The sequence below is a fragment of the Nomascus leucogenys genome, chromosome 9 (genome assembly GCF_006542625.1).
Source record: "Nomascus leucogenys isolate Asia chromosome 9, Asia_NLE_v1, whole genome shotgun sequence".
Classification (NCBI taxonomy): domain Eukaryota; kingdom Metazoa; phylum Chordata; class Mammalia; order Primates; family Hylobatidae; genus Nomascus; species Nomascus leucogenys.
Window position 1 is genome coordinate 54,103,754 of NC_044389.1, and position 17,065 is coordinate 54,120,818.

At 36.0% G+C, this 17,065-nt stretch overlaps 1 protein-coding gene across 6 annotated transcripts in view; it reads left to right on the top strand.

Moving 5' to 3' along the window:
- SLC4A4 (solute carrier family 4 member 4) overlaps positions 1–17,065 on the top strand; it is a 509,200-nt gene that overhangs the window by 280,564 nt on the left and 211,571 nt on the right. For all 6 annotated transcript variants that reach the window (XM_030818970.1, XM_030818971.1, XM_030818972.1 and 3 more), the window contains 2 exons: positions 4,578–4,738; positions 11,670–11,849. In XM_030818970.1, coding sequence (XP_030674830.1) covers positions 4,578–4,738; positions 11,670–11,849 — 341 coding nt within the window. The remainder of the gene's footprint in view (positions 1–4,577; positions 4,739–11,669; positions 11,850–17,065) is intronic.

Genomic DNA, 17,065 nt, shown 5'->3' on the forward strand with positions numbered 1-17,065 from the left:
TTCATGATCCAAGTTTGATGATGGCCCAAAGTCAGGAGAAAGGGATGTGTTTTTCCCCTGCCCAAATTCTTTATTCATTTGAGTAGGGATATCTTTGCAAAAATGATTATTAGCTGTCAGTTTCTCTTCAGTGAATTTTCAGATGGACAGTGCTGGACTTAACCACTGTTATATGAATGTTTGTTAAAGATAACTCCCCCAGCGTAATTCAAACTGTGCTTCCAAACTTGGGTATAAAGGAAAGCCATCACAAGTTTCAACAAACACAAGCCAACAAAGGAAAGGGGTATTGATGTTTTACTTGCAACTGGACACCACAGGTGTACACCCACTTGAGTTTCTGCTTGGCTGATTTACCTGACCCACCTCTGAAGTATCTGATTTAAGGGCATGGCCATTAAGCACCAACATGTGCACTTATACTGTGGGTTTGGGCAAAGACTGCTGACTCCCAGTCTACACTGACTTCTCTGTCTTTTCTCTACTGAATTACTTTGGGAAATTCTATTTCAGGCCAAGTTAATTTTTCTGTAAGAAAAAGACTCAAGGAATTTAATCATCTATGTAATCATATGTAGTTATGTCCATGTAGTTGTGTATGATAACTTTAATAGTAGATCTAGAATTTTAAGAATTCTCCTTAAAAACCTCATTTTTTCCCAGGTACACACTAGCGTTGGCTTCTTTTAGGGTGATAAGGCACTTGTTAGTTAGCAAGAAATTTATCATCATTTCAATAGTTGTACATAGTTGGAATTTATTTAGTGTAAAGGTCATGTCTGTTTTCCACCGTACAACTGATATGTTATTAAGTTAGAGGTCTTGTTTTTTTCTTAATTATATTTAATCATATGATTGGAAAGTTGCAAAATTCAGTGATTCCCAGTGGGTCTTTTTTTTCCTTCAACAAACGAATGAAATGTTGTTTGTTTGGCAGTCACTGAAAATGTCTTAAACTGTAAAGTATTTTATCATTATTCTTCTAAGACCTTGGAATAAACTTCACCTAATAAACCCCTCCTCCAAGGTTAAAACAGTTTTGTAATTGCAAGTATTTAAAAAGCCTGCTTCTGAAACAAATTTTTCTGTAACATGTCAAGTACTGAAGCAAAAAGAAAGTGGGAAACTTATTACAGATATGTAGTTATTCATAGTTATTATGAAGGGGAGATAGTGGCTTTTAGTATACTCTACAGTAAAAAGTCTGTTTTTTTTTTAAACGTAATTACATGGTTCTAAAGCACCTTTGCAGATTCATTGGCACTTGAATAGGGTGAACTTTGGTACTTTTGCCTTAGCCTTTTCTTTAATGGGCTCTGATTTGAACTGAATAGTTTTCAGTTTTTGTTTATTTTCTCTAAATCCAAATTTGTCCTTGATATGCGAGGAGGCTAGACAAAGCATGTGCCATTTCTGGAATGAAACTACCTGAAAATGATCTATTTAAATGGGAAAGCCAGTAGTTTATGTCCAAATGCATTTGTTGGAAGTATAAACAGTTCCTTAAACAATTAGAGCAATACATTTTAAAGGAATTTAATAGGCATTTTTCCAGAGTTCTCCTTATGCTGTAAGCTGTGCTGTAATATGACATCATCAAAATATTCAATATTTACTGAACTTAAAGTAAAATAAATGCTAAACTGAGCTATGAGATAATATTTATCTCTTATAAATATAGATTTTAAGGAACTGGCTAGTTTTGAGAATTTATATTTCCATTCTTTTATGGTTAACTCTTGACCTAAAGAGCTGGTGTAATCCAGAAGGGTGAGTAATACTATTTCATAAATCCACCCTAGTTTGGATTTATGTTTTGCAAATGCACTTTTTAAATGTATTCAAAGTCATATTTAAGTCTAACTAGGTTGTCTACAATATAAACTATGGAGAAGAATAAATAAAAGATGCACCACAAAGAACTGCAATGGTTTTGCTTCTTTTTCTTCTTAAATAAAATCTTATTAAACTTATATTATTTGGACAGTTGAGGATTGTCTGAGCCTATTCAGGTTGCTATAACAAAATACCATAGACTGGGTAGCTTACAGACAACAGAAATTTAGTTCTTATAGTTCTGGAGGCTGAGAGGTCCAAGATCAAGACATTGTCAGATTCAGTGTCTGGTGAGAGCCTGCTTTCTCACACATGGCACCATATCATTGTGTCTTTACATGGTGGAAGGGGCTAGATAGCTGTCTGGGGACTCTTTTATAAAGACATTAATCCATCTAATCACCTCCCAAAGGGCCCATCTCCTTATACCATTCTCTTGGGGGTTAGGATTTCAATATATGAATTTTGTGGGGACATAGACATTCAGACCATAGAAAGGATGATGGCAGAAAAGAACTACTGTATATAAGTGAGGCTTAGTTTTTTTTAAGGAATAGAATTGGCAGTACAGGCTGTTGGCAGCTGATAGAAGTGGGGGCTCATTTAAGAAAGATAAGAGGGAAGTAAAGGCCTTGTAAAACACTCCCCTTTACAGGGCTTCTAGCTGCCCTGTGTCATTCATCTTGGGCTTAAATTCTATGACCAAATATTCTATCCTTCAGAAAATAAGCATACTCTTAGGAATTCAAGAGTAATCAAGGAGTCATTTTACTATTTATAGATGACATAATTCTAGATAACTGACTTGCTTTCATATATGATGATATCTTCCTTTTTCTAGAGTCTTATCTTAAGCAATAAATTATAACATCATATATACATATGATTCATATGCCGATTACCAACAAACATGCTTAGCAATTCTATGAGCAAGCATGAAAAGATAATATACCTGAAGTTAACCAATGTAACATTCTCCATCAAAAATAGATTAGTCTCAAAATAACTCTAATCACCTTATTACCTTTTACAGTTTTGGTTAAACCCATAGAATTCTTTGAGTGTGATATAAAATTGTCATTTTTTTCTCCCAGTTCCTTTTATTTCTGTGGTCTAACTTGAACCAAAGTGAAGAAATACTCATTTAATCACACACACACACAGACACACACACACACACACTAGAAGTCTTTCATTCTGTTTTGGAATGTGTCACAGCTACTTTTGTAGAAATAAACCAAGTCCAGTTCTGAAGTTTCAGAACTTCTTTGGTGCTATCGTTGACTTTTTAACCATGAGGTAAACAGTAAAAATCTCCCTACCTGCATTTTTGGGGAGGATACAGGGAGAAGAAGGAGGGTCTTAGAATTGTGGGTAAGGTTGATAAAAGGTTATCACTAACATGGGAGTTGCCTGGCTGTGAGAGCCTTCCTGAGAGGCACATGGGGGGAAAGTCTTTAGATACGGCTAAAATACTTCTGAAACATATGGGTGCTGGGCTTGATTAAAATTCTAAATTTTCTTTGACATTGTGGGCTGATTGCTTGATCTATTTTCACTCTTGGTCTACTAATGTGTTTTTTTCCCCCTCCTCTGGGGGTAGTAAGAGGTCTATAAATAATACCCTATGTAGAGCTTTCTCTGATCTCTGCCCTTTGTTCTCATCTTTAGTGAGTTAGGTGAGCGTTTAGTTTTCTCTAGGAAAACATTTTTCAATCATTAAACCTTTGGGTGAAGAATGTAGAAAAACAATTTTTATTCCATCTTTATCTCTTTCAATATCTCTCAGAAGGTTTAAAGTGAAAGAAGCCTTTTTGTTAGTATCATGATGAATAGCAAAACGATGATGCTTTCTCATTTTCCTTTAACAGTGTAGGAAGTGTCTGTTTGTGTAATATGTGGGATATAAAGTCTGTCAAATGTGTTTTGCTCTCATTTCCATTAAGGTTTTTTATTGCTATATATTGCTAAGTTATCAAAATGTCTAGGAGTCTTAGAAAGCAGAAGCTAGAAAAGAGGGTTGTTCCATCGCTAAGGTTAATAGGAAATCTCATATTATCAGAATAATCTGTTGTTCACCGAGCTTGTGTATATTTAAACACACATGGAACCAGACTTGAAGGGTAAAGCTTTTAAAATCACAATAAGAGGGGAATATGCATCAGCTGAGATATGTATATTAAAGGAAGACACAACAAAACATGCTGGTCTTCCTTAAGCATCAATAAAATGAAATTTTACATTAATCTTGCCACTTCACACATCATATTTTTTATGTCTGAGATAAATATTGGTTCATCACTGATATTTCACCTTATTTAAACTTACCTCATGAAATCACAACAGAATCCTCACAGTGGTGGCTATTTTTATGCACTGTAGGCTGTACCCACATGGAGGATTTTGAAATGCATATTTTTCTACCTTATTAAAAATTTAGTTAAATAATTGGTCTTAAGGATCTCATGGTTACATATGGGCAGATATAAAACCAAGGATACTTTGGCTTCTCTTGCTTTGCTTTTTTTCCTCTCTAACTTCAGGGGAAGGAGCAGTCTAGTGCTTCTCTTTGGGTGTATTTATGAAGATTATGTAATTAATGATCTAATAAGCTATTAATACTCCACAAAAGGAGACATTTTGGAAGTGCTGGAAGGGGTGAAGATGGAGGGGTTGAGACTGCTATTTCTAGAGGAAGTTAGAACACTTTTAATTGCTCTTCACTAATCTCATCTTCCTAGGTGGATCAAGTTTGAAGAAAAAGTGGAACAGGGTGGGGAAAGATGGAGCAAGCCCCATGTGGCCACATTGTCCCTTCATAGTTTATTTGAGCTGAGGACATGTATGGAGAAAGGATCCATCATGCTTGATCGGGAGGCTTCTTCTCTCCCACAGTTGGTGGGTAAGTATGCTGTTTAAAGTTTATATTATTTTTTTCGGCTTTACCTATCCACACATTTCCATCAAGGCAGATGACTAGTAGTGTAAGCAGAGTTAAGTGTTTTATAACATTTATTCTCTCTTTTTGTATTATAACATTAGTATGATTTATTGCAAGAAAATCTGAAAAATACACAAATATTAAGAAAATAGTAAACTATCTTCCATAACATCTTCCTCTGGTCATTGTTGGCATTTTGGAATATTTCCTCCTAGCTTTGCTTCTCAATCCTTTCCCTATGCTTTTCAATTTTTTTATTTTATATTATTATTATTATTATTATTATTATTATTATTTTTGAGACAGAGTCTCACTCTGTTGCCCAGGCTGGAGTGTAGTGGTGCAATCTCAGCTCACTGCAACCTCTGCCTCCTGGGTTTAAGCGATTCTCCTGCTTTAGCCTTCCAAGTAGCTGGGATTACAGGTGCCTGCCACTTGTACCTTATGCACTTCAGATGCGTGAAAAGTGTGGGGCTTCTTTGCAAATCTAACTAACAAGCTCTCTGAAAAAGAACCAAGTATATATACATCAGCCAGACATATGCCTCACTTGACAGCTAATCTATTCTTCCAACACAAATGCTGCAGCATTCATGTTATCTATAATATAAAGAAATGGATGTCATAGATAAGCCTTTTGTCTACAGATATGCAAAGAAACTTTGCAGTAAGTCTAAAATTAGGTAAGAATGTTACACTGGTCACCTTCTGCAGGTCTTTGATCCACATCTTCCCCATAATCCCAGGGTAGGCACACTGCAGATCCCTTGGAAAAGTGCAGCCATCGCTACAGGTCCAGTGCTCACCTGGTTATGGAATTTCCTAGGAATAAGAAGTGGAGCCCTCGCACTTCTTTTTAAGAAAAAACATGATCTTTGGCACACCTAGATCTGAAGGATAATATGGCAGTTTAGGCCAAGCCACTGATAGAAAATGGAAACAATGGCTCCAGTTTGGAATGCAGTGGTGTGTGCCCAAGGTGTTCAGCATGATGAGTTAGCATTCAATGCACAAAGTACTAACTACAAAGGAAGCCAAAGCTGCCCTGCACCATGAGGTTCAGTGGCTTTGATGGTGGTGATACAAATGATGCTTGGCACCAATGTGACCTGACTCAATCACTTACCTGTAATGTCTTGCTGGATCCCTGTCCCACCCAGCCTTTCTTCACATGCAGCTAAAGGGGCTTGACTTCTGCCTACTATCAACCCTAACCCAGGAACTAGACTATTTCTCTTCTTACAGATGATTTAAGTCCTACTTTACAGATGATGAAACTGAGGTCCAGAGAAACTCAGTGCAAGTCTAAGATCAAAGAATTCTAGAAATCTAGTGTCTGGACTTCCAGTCCAATATAACCAAGGATGGATGAATAAAGGGACTCCATTTATAATATTAATCTTATGCTAATAATGAAAGTGAATGTAAATCTGTGCATATAAAATGAAAAATAACTAAAAAGGAAAAGTATCGCTGGGCGTGGTGGCTCATGCCTGTAATCCCAGCACTTTTGGAGGCCGAGGTGGATGGATCATTTGAGGTCAGGAGTTCGAGACCAGCCTGGCCAACATGGTGAAACCCCCACCCCTGCCTTTACTACAAATACAAGTGGAGAAGGGAGAGGACTTAGGTAAAGATGCTGGATGGACAGAAATAATTATTTTATACATTTATTCAGCAGTAGTACATGAGCTTCTACAATGTGCCAGACACTGTTCTAGGCCTTGAAATCAGGGTTTGCAAATCTACCACTTTGTAAATGAGACAAGGTACATGTCAACATAGGTACAAATCTGCCTATGTAGTTACAAAATAATGGAGGAGACAGTTTTATATAGCATTTTTCATATTAAACAAGGCAGGTGAAGCTGAAAATGGAAATCTGATATATGAGAAGAGATCTTGGATTATGGTACCCAGGGAGATCGGAACCCATCTACAAAGACGGAAGCAAACAGAAAGAATGATTTTCTGGGCCATCTGTTCCATTGTCTTTTTTCATTTATTAAAAGCTGCAAGAGAGATTGTTATCCAGAAAAGTATAATGATTGGCAAAAATCAATCCAGTTTTTGAGTGAAAATTATGATTTCTGCATTCTCAGACCTTAAGAACTAACCTGGAGCAAAGATGTCAAAAATTACACAAGTTGAAAGTAAATCAAATGTGTATAAATGTAGGGCAAACTGGAGAAGAAAATTATGACTTGGCAGAGTATAGGCAGTCTAGGAGGAGAATAAGGGTCACCAGGAAGATTCCCTTATTAAAAAAAAACAACAATTTTTTACCATAGATGATCATTACTGCCTAAAGTTTCCCCACTTAGGGATGCATGGCACTGTGCTCAGGGTTTGTCCACTATTAAAATATACTTACTCTATGGGAAGATGTCATCTATTAATTCCCATGAGATACAGAGTGATGTTGAAGAAGGAATGCTAGATTTAATGTTGGGGGGTTTTAATTAGTCTAGCCCTATTAGCATGTATGACCATGGGCAAGGCCAGTTACTGAACTCTTTTGGAGTCTTCATTCCCTCATCTATAAAAAGAAGATGAAGATGGACCTTTCAGGGTTGTTATGAGCATTAAATAAGATCATCAGATGTATTTGCTGTCTACTTACATGTCTATCCCAGTATAAATAGTTTATCCAGATATTTCTGCATGTCACTTAGCAGAGTGTAGAGAAGTGAGTCAGATAGAGAGACACTCAGTGACTTCATGAACAGGAGACAAGATTCCAAATGGTGTGGTAGGCAGAGCTGGAAACAGTTGAACAGCAGCTCTGCTGTGCTTGGAACTGATCAGCAAGGGTGATAAAAGTTAAAAGTTGAATTACACACTTGGATGTTTCTGTAAAACTGTCTTTGGGATCTTCATCACCAGGAAGAGCCATCTTAAGGAGCTTCTGGTCCTCAGCAACTATCTGACCCTTTTCATGTTGTAGAAGAGAGCGTACCAGATTATACTGGAATGTCTTTAGCCAATGGCCAAAGAGAGAAGGTTTTGGTACTTACTACATGTAAGAGAGGTTAGCCAGGCATTTTGTGGTTTCCCTTCAATTTTTCATTACTTTTTATTATCAGCTGTGAACTTTTTCTCTAACCTCCATGCATTTACTTTAAAAATTGTCATTACATGTTAAAATTTGACACTACTAGGTCACTTTGAGGTATCATCATGTTTGCTCTGCAGTTCCTGGGGCAAGCATTCAGAGAGCCAGTGCTGTCATTCTGGAGCTGATAATACAGAAAAACAGTTCAGGGGCAAATAACACATCACAAGTAAAACAAAGAGGAGGAAAAGGGCCATATTTCCAGAAGTGGGGAGAAGAGCATGTTTGAAAGAGTGTCACTAGCTAAAAAAATCTTAATCCTCTGAAATAATCAAAACCCTACAGAGGATAAAACATGAAGGGAAACGGAGCCCTTATTTCATCTAAATGACAGACGATGGCACAGTAATTTGAGAAGTTATAGTCATTATTTGGTTTTTAAAAAAATCCTTTTGTAGCAGTGGGTGAGGTGGAGTTGTTTTGTCCCAAATCATGCTGATACTTCTGAGTTGAGAATTATACACAGCTAAATCTTAAGATGCATCTCCCCCAACACCCCAATTTTATATCAACAAATGAGAAGAAAAAGAAATAATAGCAAGCATGATTATATCAAACAAACAATAGCTGCTTTTCATCTTCCTTTGCAGTCCACCTGCTACCCCTCACCAGCCTGCCTCTGAGAGGCATCTCACCCTGCAGGCTCAAAGACAGCGCCACACCATGTGAGGGCCCTGCACGACTGTTTAAGCAGGTGTTACTTCTCACACTTACATAAAAGATTCAGCCTATTTTTGATTCTTCTCAGGACCTCTACTTGATTTTTTCACGAAGAACCCCTTCTGAATGTTAATAGAAAAATTTATCTTTAAAGTATTATAAAGGATAAAACATCATTTTCACAGATTATTTTAATAGCTTTATTATTAGTATCCTCATTGTAATTCTACATTTAAAGAGTGTCATTCACGTATGAAGCCGAGTCTATGGGAATTTTCCTCCCCTTTTAAGTTAAAAAAATTATAAGCCATTTCAGGTATTTTACCATGATGGGAAGTGAATTGGGAAAATGTAGCTCTATTTTTGGAGTCTCATTTTTATATTTAAAGGCATTCCTGAGCCGTGCATGTTGGCAGATGTATTGGTCCTATTGTTTCTTACTTTTTATAGCTTTTACATTTTCAAAATGGCAATAACTTTTTTTCTAGTCACAAAACTAATGCATGTTCATTTTTAAATAACCCAGAACATATTACAGAGCTTTTGTAATTCCTAGTCAATACTGCAACATTGTCATCAGAAATGGAATTGCCCATTGAATACCTTTCACATCATGGGGGTTGATTCAATAATAAACATATATTATCTTAGTTAATTTTGAAGTTGAATATTTATTTATGTATTTTTGGCCCTTTGTATTTTTTTTAAGAATATTTGTGATCTTTGTCCATTCTTCTCTCACATGGCCATCATTCTTGTGGTTTGCAAAAGCTCTGTGTCTATCAATTATTTTTTTCTGTAGAGCTTAGTTTTTAAATAAAGAAAAATATTGTGTGACATGGAGAAAGATCTAAACTTAGAGTCAGAAAACCTGGTTTTATGTGGGAGTTTTGCCTCTAATCAGTCCATGTCTGTGGGCAAGTCAGTCTGTGGCCCTGTGTTCTCATCTGCATAGCAAGAGGTTGAACTTGATGCTCCATGAAGTTCCTTTCAGCTCTGCTATCATCTAGTGTTGGCACATTCTCTCCCAATTGGTAGCGTCTGGGATTTTGAACACTGAAGGCTTAATTTCAGTGTAGCTGTGAAGTGTTACTGCCCCCACTTTCCTTTGAATGATTTTGTAGTTTATGCTTAAAGAGATCCCTATAATGTTGGCCGTTTTCATGGAAACTTAATGAAGGGCATAAAGCCACACAGATGTTTTAACCTGTTCTAACTGGTGATTTCCAGGCATTAGTAACAGAGGATTGTTTGTGCATACATAAAGATTGGTTTGAGATTTCAAGGGAGGGCGAGAATGGAGGGAGGCCCTGCCAGGAAGGGTAGATAAGAAACACTTTAGTCTACAACCCTGAAATTAGAGTAGGAGTTTGATAACACTCATAGCAGACATGGTGGGACTGTTTGTTTGTTTTTCTGATTCTTCTGTAAAATGGACTTTCCATTTTAAAAGGACTTAAAGGAAAAGTAGAGGGGTTGTGTTTTGTAGGCACCTAATTATTTACTGTGGAAGAGAGGTTTAATTGTAATTACAGGATCAATTCTGATAGTTTTGCTGAGTGGGGTTTGTGTAGTTTAAAATACTCAGAGCTAAAAACCACTCTAAACAAAAACATTTCTATGGGAGAAACTTCCTGCCTTGCCCAGACTCCCTACCAAGTGGTCCCATGTTATGTGACAGTTATGGCACCTCTGTGAGCCATGTGATGGAAAATCCTGGATTCAGCCTCCGCTTGGCTTCCAAATAGTTGATAGTACATTGCGTAAATTGCCAGTTTCTAGCTATAGGCTGTGAGGCCAATTCTGTGAGTGTTTAGAAGATGGACTTTTGAGAAATTCAGTCATGCCCAAGCAAGACCCCTTGAACATCTGTAACTTCTCTTTACAAAGAAGTGGGAATCCTTGGGAGATGCTGTTATCCTACCAGTACCCATCAATTTTCTTGCCAGCTTTTGGAAAAGAATAGTTATTGTTCGTTTCTTTACATTTATATACTAAAGTTTGCGCAAGTGGAAAATATCAATGTGTGCTAGATGCATCCATGTACCAGAAAGGGAGCCATCGGATCCATTACTCTCATTCTGTGCAGAGGACAAAAGGTCTACTTGCATACATTGAGACAGACTCCTACCAATGCATATCTTGCACAGATTCTGTATTGTTTTATCCTCAGCCCCATTCTGGCTGGAGATAAATGTTGGCCTGTCATGTAGATGTAGAGTAGAATGTACCAGGCTTCATTTATGCTATACTGCTGACATGCTGACTTGTGAGAAAGAGGGTTTCTTATTTTCTATTGGCATAAGAACTTACCTTCCAGCAGAGTGACCTATGAGCAATTTCTATGAAACACAATCATCTTTCCGGTTAAAATCATAATAAAAAAAGAATAATAGAATCTTTACTTTTTTTTTGGTAGTAAGACTAAGATATTAAAGTTTCGTTAAAAATTTCAGTCAGTTTATACTTTAAAATGCCCAATGGAAATATATTGGAAAGTCTTTAGTTGGATCTGAACAATAAGAATAAGCCTCCTTTCTTAGAAAAGACTACAACATAATTTTGTAGTTTAATCTTTCTTTCATTGGATTAACTGGTGTTCAGATGACCTGATATTAAATAGTTTCCCTTGACTGTATTCTATTATTAAGTACATATAACATTACAGAAGAATTTGGGAAAATAGATTCTAAAAATCAAAAATCTCATTACTTTTAATTTTCTATACTCTTTTCAAGTTTTTAAATATCATTTATATTTCTGATATACATTTGCTATGAGTGCATGAACTTTTTGACTCTTACCCTTTTGATTGAAAAATATAAATTACTGACTTATTATGTTACAGGATAATCTGACTTATGTGAATACACCATAACTGGGCCTGAAAAAACATAAAATGAATACTGCAATATTTGTATCTCTCTCATCAATGCCCATATCTGTGTACCCTGTGTCTTTATCTTTTACATAAAATGGGAAATTAGAAATTTAGAAAACAATATCTTGATATTAAATTTGAGGGTGACATCCATAAAGTTAGAGTAAAAAAATAACTTTGTGGTCTTGTGACTGAGTTTTGTTTTTTGCTTTTGTTTTGCTTTGTTTTTGTATCAGAGATGATTGTTGACCATCAGATTGAGACAGGCCTATTGAAACCTGAACTTAAGGATAAGGTGACCTATACTTTGCTCCGGAAGCACCGGCATCAAACCAAGAAATCCAACCTTCGGTCCCTGGCTGACATTGGGAAGACAGTCTCCAGTGCAAGTAGGATGTTTACCAACCCTGATAATGGTAATGCAGAGGCCAGCTGGCTGCTGCTTTCTCTTACTTGTTTCACTCACCTTTACACCATCTCCTGTCATCTTTGTTTTAACCCTTCTCCATATTTTTTCTTGAGTTCATATGCCATAGTCATTTCATATTGACATTTTTAATCCAGTTGGACAGGTTTGCAGTCTTGCTGGAAAGATTTCCACAGTTGTTGTAGGCTGCTAATGCCACGGTGACTTGCTTACTCCATATACATCTATTCTGATTGGTGGAGGTGGTTTAGTAGTAACTCTATGATGAAACAATTGAATATTATAGATGAGTCAGCAGACTCGTAGATTATTGAGTACCTCTGTGAATATGTTTTCAACATGGTGGTTTGCCAGAATTAGAAGCAGAATAGTAAGATATGATAAATGCCTTGAAATCTCCTATCACAAAGTGTTTGCTTAGTATGTGAAATGGTGTCCTGTCTATATAAATGATGACTTCATGAAACTAAGACTCCATATTATTTTTTACCTCTAATAAAACCAATCTGCTTTTTGATATATGATAATGATAGATCCAAGAATAATTATTCAAGATGGGATATTAACCCCATTATTTAACAATAAGTAAGGCACTATATCCTATCTGTAGTTTATTGATTTACCAGAGTTTCCTGTAGAATGTCTGTCTTTTGTATCATTGCCTTTGTTTCAAATAAACTTCATGATTGGGAGCAATCTGAGAAGGGAGAAGTCAGTTTCCATGAGGTATGGAAAATGAAGGTATGGTGGAAAGAAATACTAAGCATTGGGCTGATAAGGTTAGGTCTATCCTCCCATCCCACCCCCAGGCTTTTTAGTGTTAAGAGAGATGAGGCCGGGCGCCATGGCTCATGCCTGTAATCCCAGCACTTTGGTAGGCCAAGGCGGGCGGATCACGAGGTCAGCAGATGGAGACCATCCTGGCTAACATGGTGAAACCCCATCTCTACTAAAAAATTACAAAAAATTAGCTGGATGTGGTGGCACACACCTTTGTCCCAGCTACTTGGGAGGGTGAGGCCAGAGAATAGCTTGAACCCGGGAGGGGGAGGTTGCAGTGAGCCAAGGTCACGCCACCGCACTCCAGCCTGGGCTACAGAGCAAGACTCCGTCTTAAAAAAAAAAAAAAAAAAGAGAGAGAGAGAGATGAGTAGATAAGGGAGATTCTAATTCATTGCCCTCAGCTGCACTTTCAGAATAACATAAAACCGGTTGTCATGGAAAATGGTGGAGTAACCAAATTGCAACTCAGCCACTGCATTTCTGGAAATGAGTTTTCTCTTCTTAGTATTAAAGGTAACTGTTGGCTGGAAAAACACTACTAGCAGATTTTCCGTGGTATATTTTTTAGGCAAAACTGGTTATGTCCAAATAATTAAAATAAAATGCTTTTTATTAAAAAAAATCACAAAAGAGAATTGAATCTGCAGTATTTCTACTACAGTTTGATGGTTCTACTGTTACCTAGAATACTGCTGCTGATGGGAAATATTTTGGTTTTTATGTCTCCGCTGGCTTTTTTTTTGTTGTTGTTTTAGTTGTGTTTTTGGAAAGAGGGGTTACTTAATGGCTAGAAAGTTATAGAATGAGTAGTTTATTATAACTGATATCACAAATATTTTATTTAACAATTTGTATTTTTGAAATTATGGCAATTAAAGTTGAAGCTACTCTTTTATTTATTGTCTAATAATCCACTTTCTTGTGTAAGACAAAATCCCAATATTTGCTGATTTAATTCTTTTATCGTGGGGTTGGGGGAAGTATAAAGAAGTGAAAAAGTGCATTGTTTTCAAATATCGCTATATTTTCAAAAAGAAGTGGAATGAATATGGCATGCAGGAGGCTTTCTACCAACATGATGAGCTTCATTTCCATGGAACTGCAGGCAGACTAGAAATTAGGAACAGATGGATCTTGGCGGCCAGAATCTTGTGCTTTAGGAGAAAGTATTTGGATGTGGAATACAACTAATGAGTTAATATCACTCACCATTCAATCTTTCATCCTATCTGTAGATCTCTGTACTTCAGAGAAAAGTTGAAATTGCCTTTGCCATCCATCTTTTCACTTGTGAAATGTTATATATGCTGGGCAGAAAGCAAATAGGAAGGGTAGGCAGTTCTTTTCCAGCTCTTCAGCTGATCAGCTTACACTGTGAAGCGTGGAATATGATTAGACATTTTTAAACATGTTGTTATTGGGCTTAATGCTACCTAACTTCTTTTAAATATCCAGAGGCAAGATTTAGCTTTGAGAGATCCTTTAGCAATGAATTTTGTATGCCTTCAAGGTACATTCTTATAAATCATCAAATGGCAAATTTTTGCCTTTCTAGAGGTGCTCGTTATTAACTGGAAAGTCTGCATAGTTACCTTTATATCTTAGGGTTTAATTACTTAATATCTTTAAAAAACTATGAAATGTTCTTAGAATAAATTTCCAAACAAACGTTCTTAGAATAAATTTCTAAATAAAATTTCTAATAAATGGAATGTTCTTAGTTTAAATTTCTGTATAAAAATTATAGAATTACTGTAGGTAGAATTATTCCTACAATTTTAATAGACCACAATCTTTCAGTCTGTTGTAGTTGGAGCCAGATTCTAATATCTCCATGTAAAACTTAGATAAATTTGTATACTTTTGTCTTCAATCATAGGCTACAAAATAGATTCAGTGACACTGCCAGCTTTAGTTATAGCTAGCAACAATGTAATAAATAACTGAAATTTATAGAGATAACTTCAGAGTTGTGAATTTTTTCATTTCCCTGTAGTGTACTGGAGCCAGCTCTAATTTACTCAGGAGAGCCAGTTGTTATCAGGGATTTGCAAGCTGGTTGTTAAATACAGCTACTATTAAAAATTAAATTATGTAAACATACGATTAAATAATTATATTAAAACAAAGATAATAAATACTGAAAATTTATTGTTTTCTGCCTGTTTCACTACATTTTACTGTAGTCTGTGCTCTTAAGGTTATTTGTATCTACTGTGTTTGTATGGTGGTAGAAATGCTGTTAAATAGTGTGCCATCGTGCATCTCTTCGCTCAGTGACTATGCTGGTACCTCGAAATGGGCTGTTATGGTAGTATTTACCCCATAGAAACCAGCAAATGCTATAAATCAGGGCTTGATTTAAAAATTTTTTTTGACCATTTGTCTCTAGGCTTAAAGAAGTGATGGAAAAAATGCTAATAATGTAGATTACATTTAAAAGTGTAAAGTGTCTATAGCTGTTAAAATGAATAGCAGAAAAAAATTGGAAAACTTTTTTTCAGTAATCAAAAACTGTTATCTGATTTAGGAAAAGAGTCACCCACATCACTGACAAATGGATGAAGTCTGACATATTCAGTCTTCATTGTTTCACTTTTGTCTTACTGGTTAACATGCATAATAATATTAATCAACAAATGTCACAAATATTTGTTGGATATTTGATGGATGTTGGAACTATACTCATTTGCCAGCTAGCATAACCATATGCTAGCTACTGATGCAAGAGTTTGGCCAAGATCAACTAAAGTATTGTATGAGAATCAACTAACTATATGCAATTTACAATACAATATTGTATATTTTATTATTATTTATATAATGTATGCTACATATTGTTGTAGGACTTTTCCTTAGTTCAGTTAAAGACAGGGTTCTTGTCACATGACCACAAAAAATTAGGCTTGCACACAATTTAAGAGTGAGAAAAATGGAATTTATTAAGCAAAAAGGAGAAAAAAGGGAAACAGGGACTCTCAGCAGAGTGAGTCCTGGTAGTACAGGCTTCCTGCCTTGCAGATTGAATCCCAGGTACCACCCAGGAGAAGGAGGGGCCAGGCTTCTCCACTCTGTGAACAGAGAGAAATTCCCAAGGCTCCACCCCAGTGCGCACTCCTCCCAGTGCAAAGGCCGGTCAGAGTTTCTCCAGGAACCCCTCTATACTTGGTTGTCACAATATCCTTCATATCAGTAAAATTCAACACATACACATACTCACACACTCACACATTCATATGTAAATATGGTTCTTTCCCCTGGTAACAGGTTTTCAAACATTTACTGGCACATCCACTACCAGCACACTACTGTCTTTATTCCTAAAGACTAACTCTCATCTTTTAGCATCCTGGTATGGCTTGGGGTTCAAGACGATTTTATGTTTTTAAAAAGGAGCAAAAAACATTTTTTGTCTGTAATAAATCAGGGAACAATGAGGCAAGCTTTCAAAATGCTAATTATTGTGAAATTGCTACTTGTTTGAGATGCGTAAATTCTATGGGCATGCCTGCCAGGTACTAAATTTTAGGCAAGTGCTGTCATTTCTCAATATATTAGCTGAGGTATTTCTATGATGTTGCATGAAGAAATTAATGAGATTTTAGGTCATTCTGATGTTGGATTTTTCTTTACCTACTTTTTATTTATCACTATTATTTCAGGTTGAACTATATGAAATTGCCAAAGGTAAAATTAAGTTGTCAGCAGTTTCATATGATTCTATCTAATAATTTGGTCTGAGATACTTAGCTAATAATTCTGTATTATTTAGTGTATTATGAAAAAATAATGTTTAAGCCTGGAAACATTGCTTGGTAGTATTTAAAAAATAAACATGTATTTAGTTTGCTTTTTATTAGAAAGTAAAAGTAAAGTTTTTTCTTAATTGGTATTCATTCAATAAATATTTAGTAAGATGTTTATGACAAGCGTAACAACTGCATTTTAAAAAGTCATGGTTTATAATATGATCCAATTTTTTTTAAATGTACCATTTAAATGAGTACTTTTTGTATGTATTGTCTTATCCCAAAGCTTGCAAAAGATCATTGAGACCTGACTTTAAGGACCAAAACCAATGAGGAGCCTGAATTTGAGTATTCACCTTTTACTACCTTTGTAGAAAGCTGGGTAAAGCCATCATCGACCTGTCCCTGATTTTTTCCTGACTTCTTCATTTTTTCTCCCCAGATCACCATAAAGATCAGTTCCTTGCCTTCCAAGGTCTGGGAGTATAGATGCCCTTTACTGAGAATTGACTTTAGTAATCTAATTGGATCTAGACTATGGATTTCATTTTTCCTTAATCTAATTTTATGACCTCACTTTGTATTAGTGAAAAGTTTCTCTTTTTTCAATAAAAAATTGGAAAGATAATTTAGTAGTTGCTTTTGATGTCTGTAAAAGAGAGATAATGAAAAG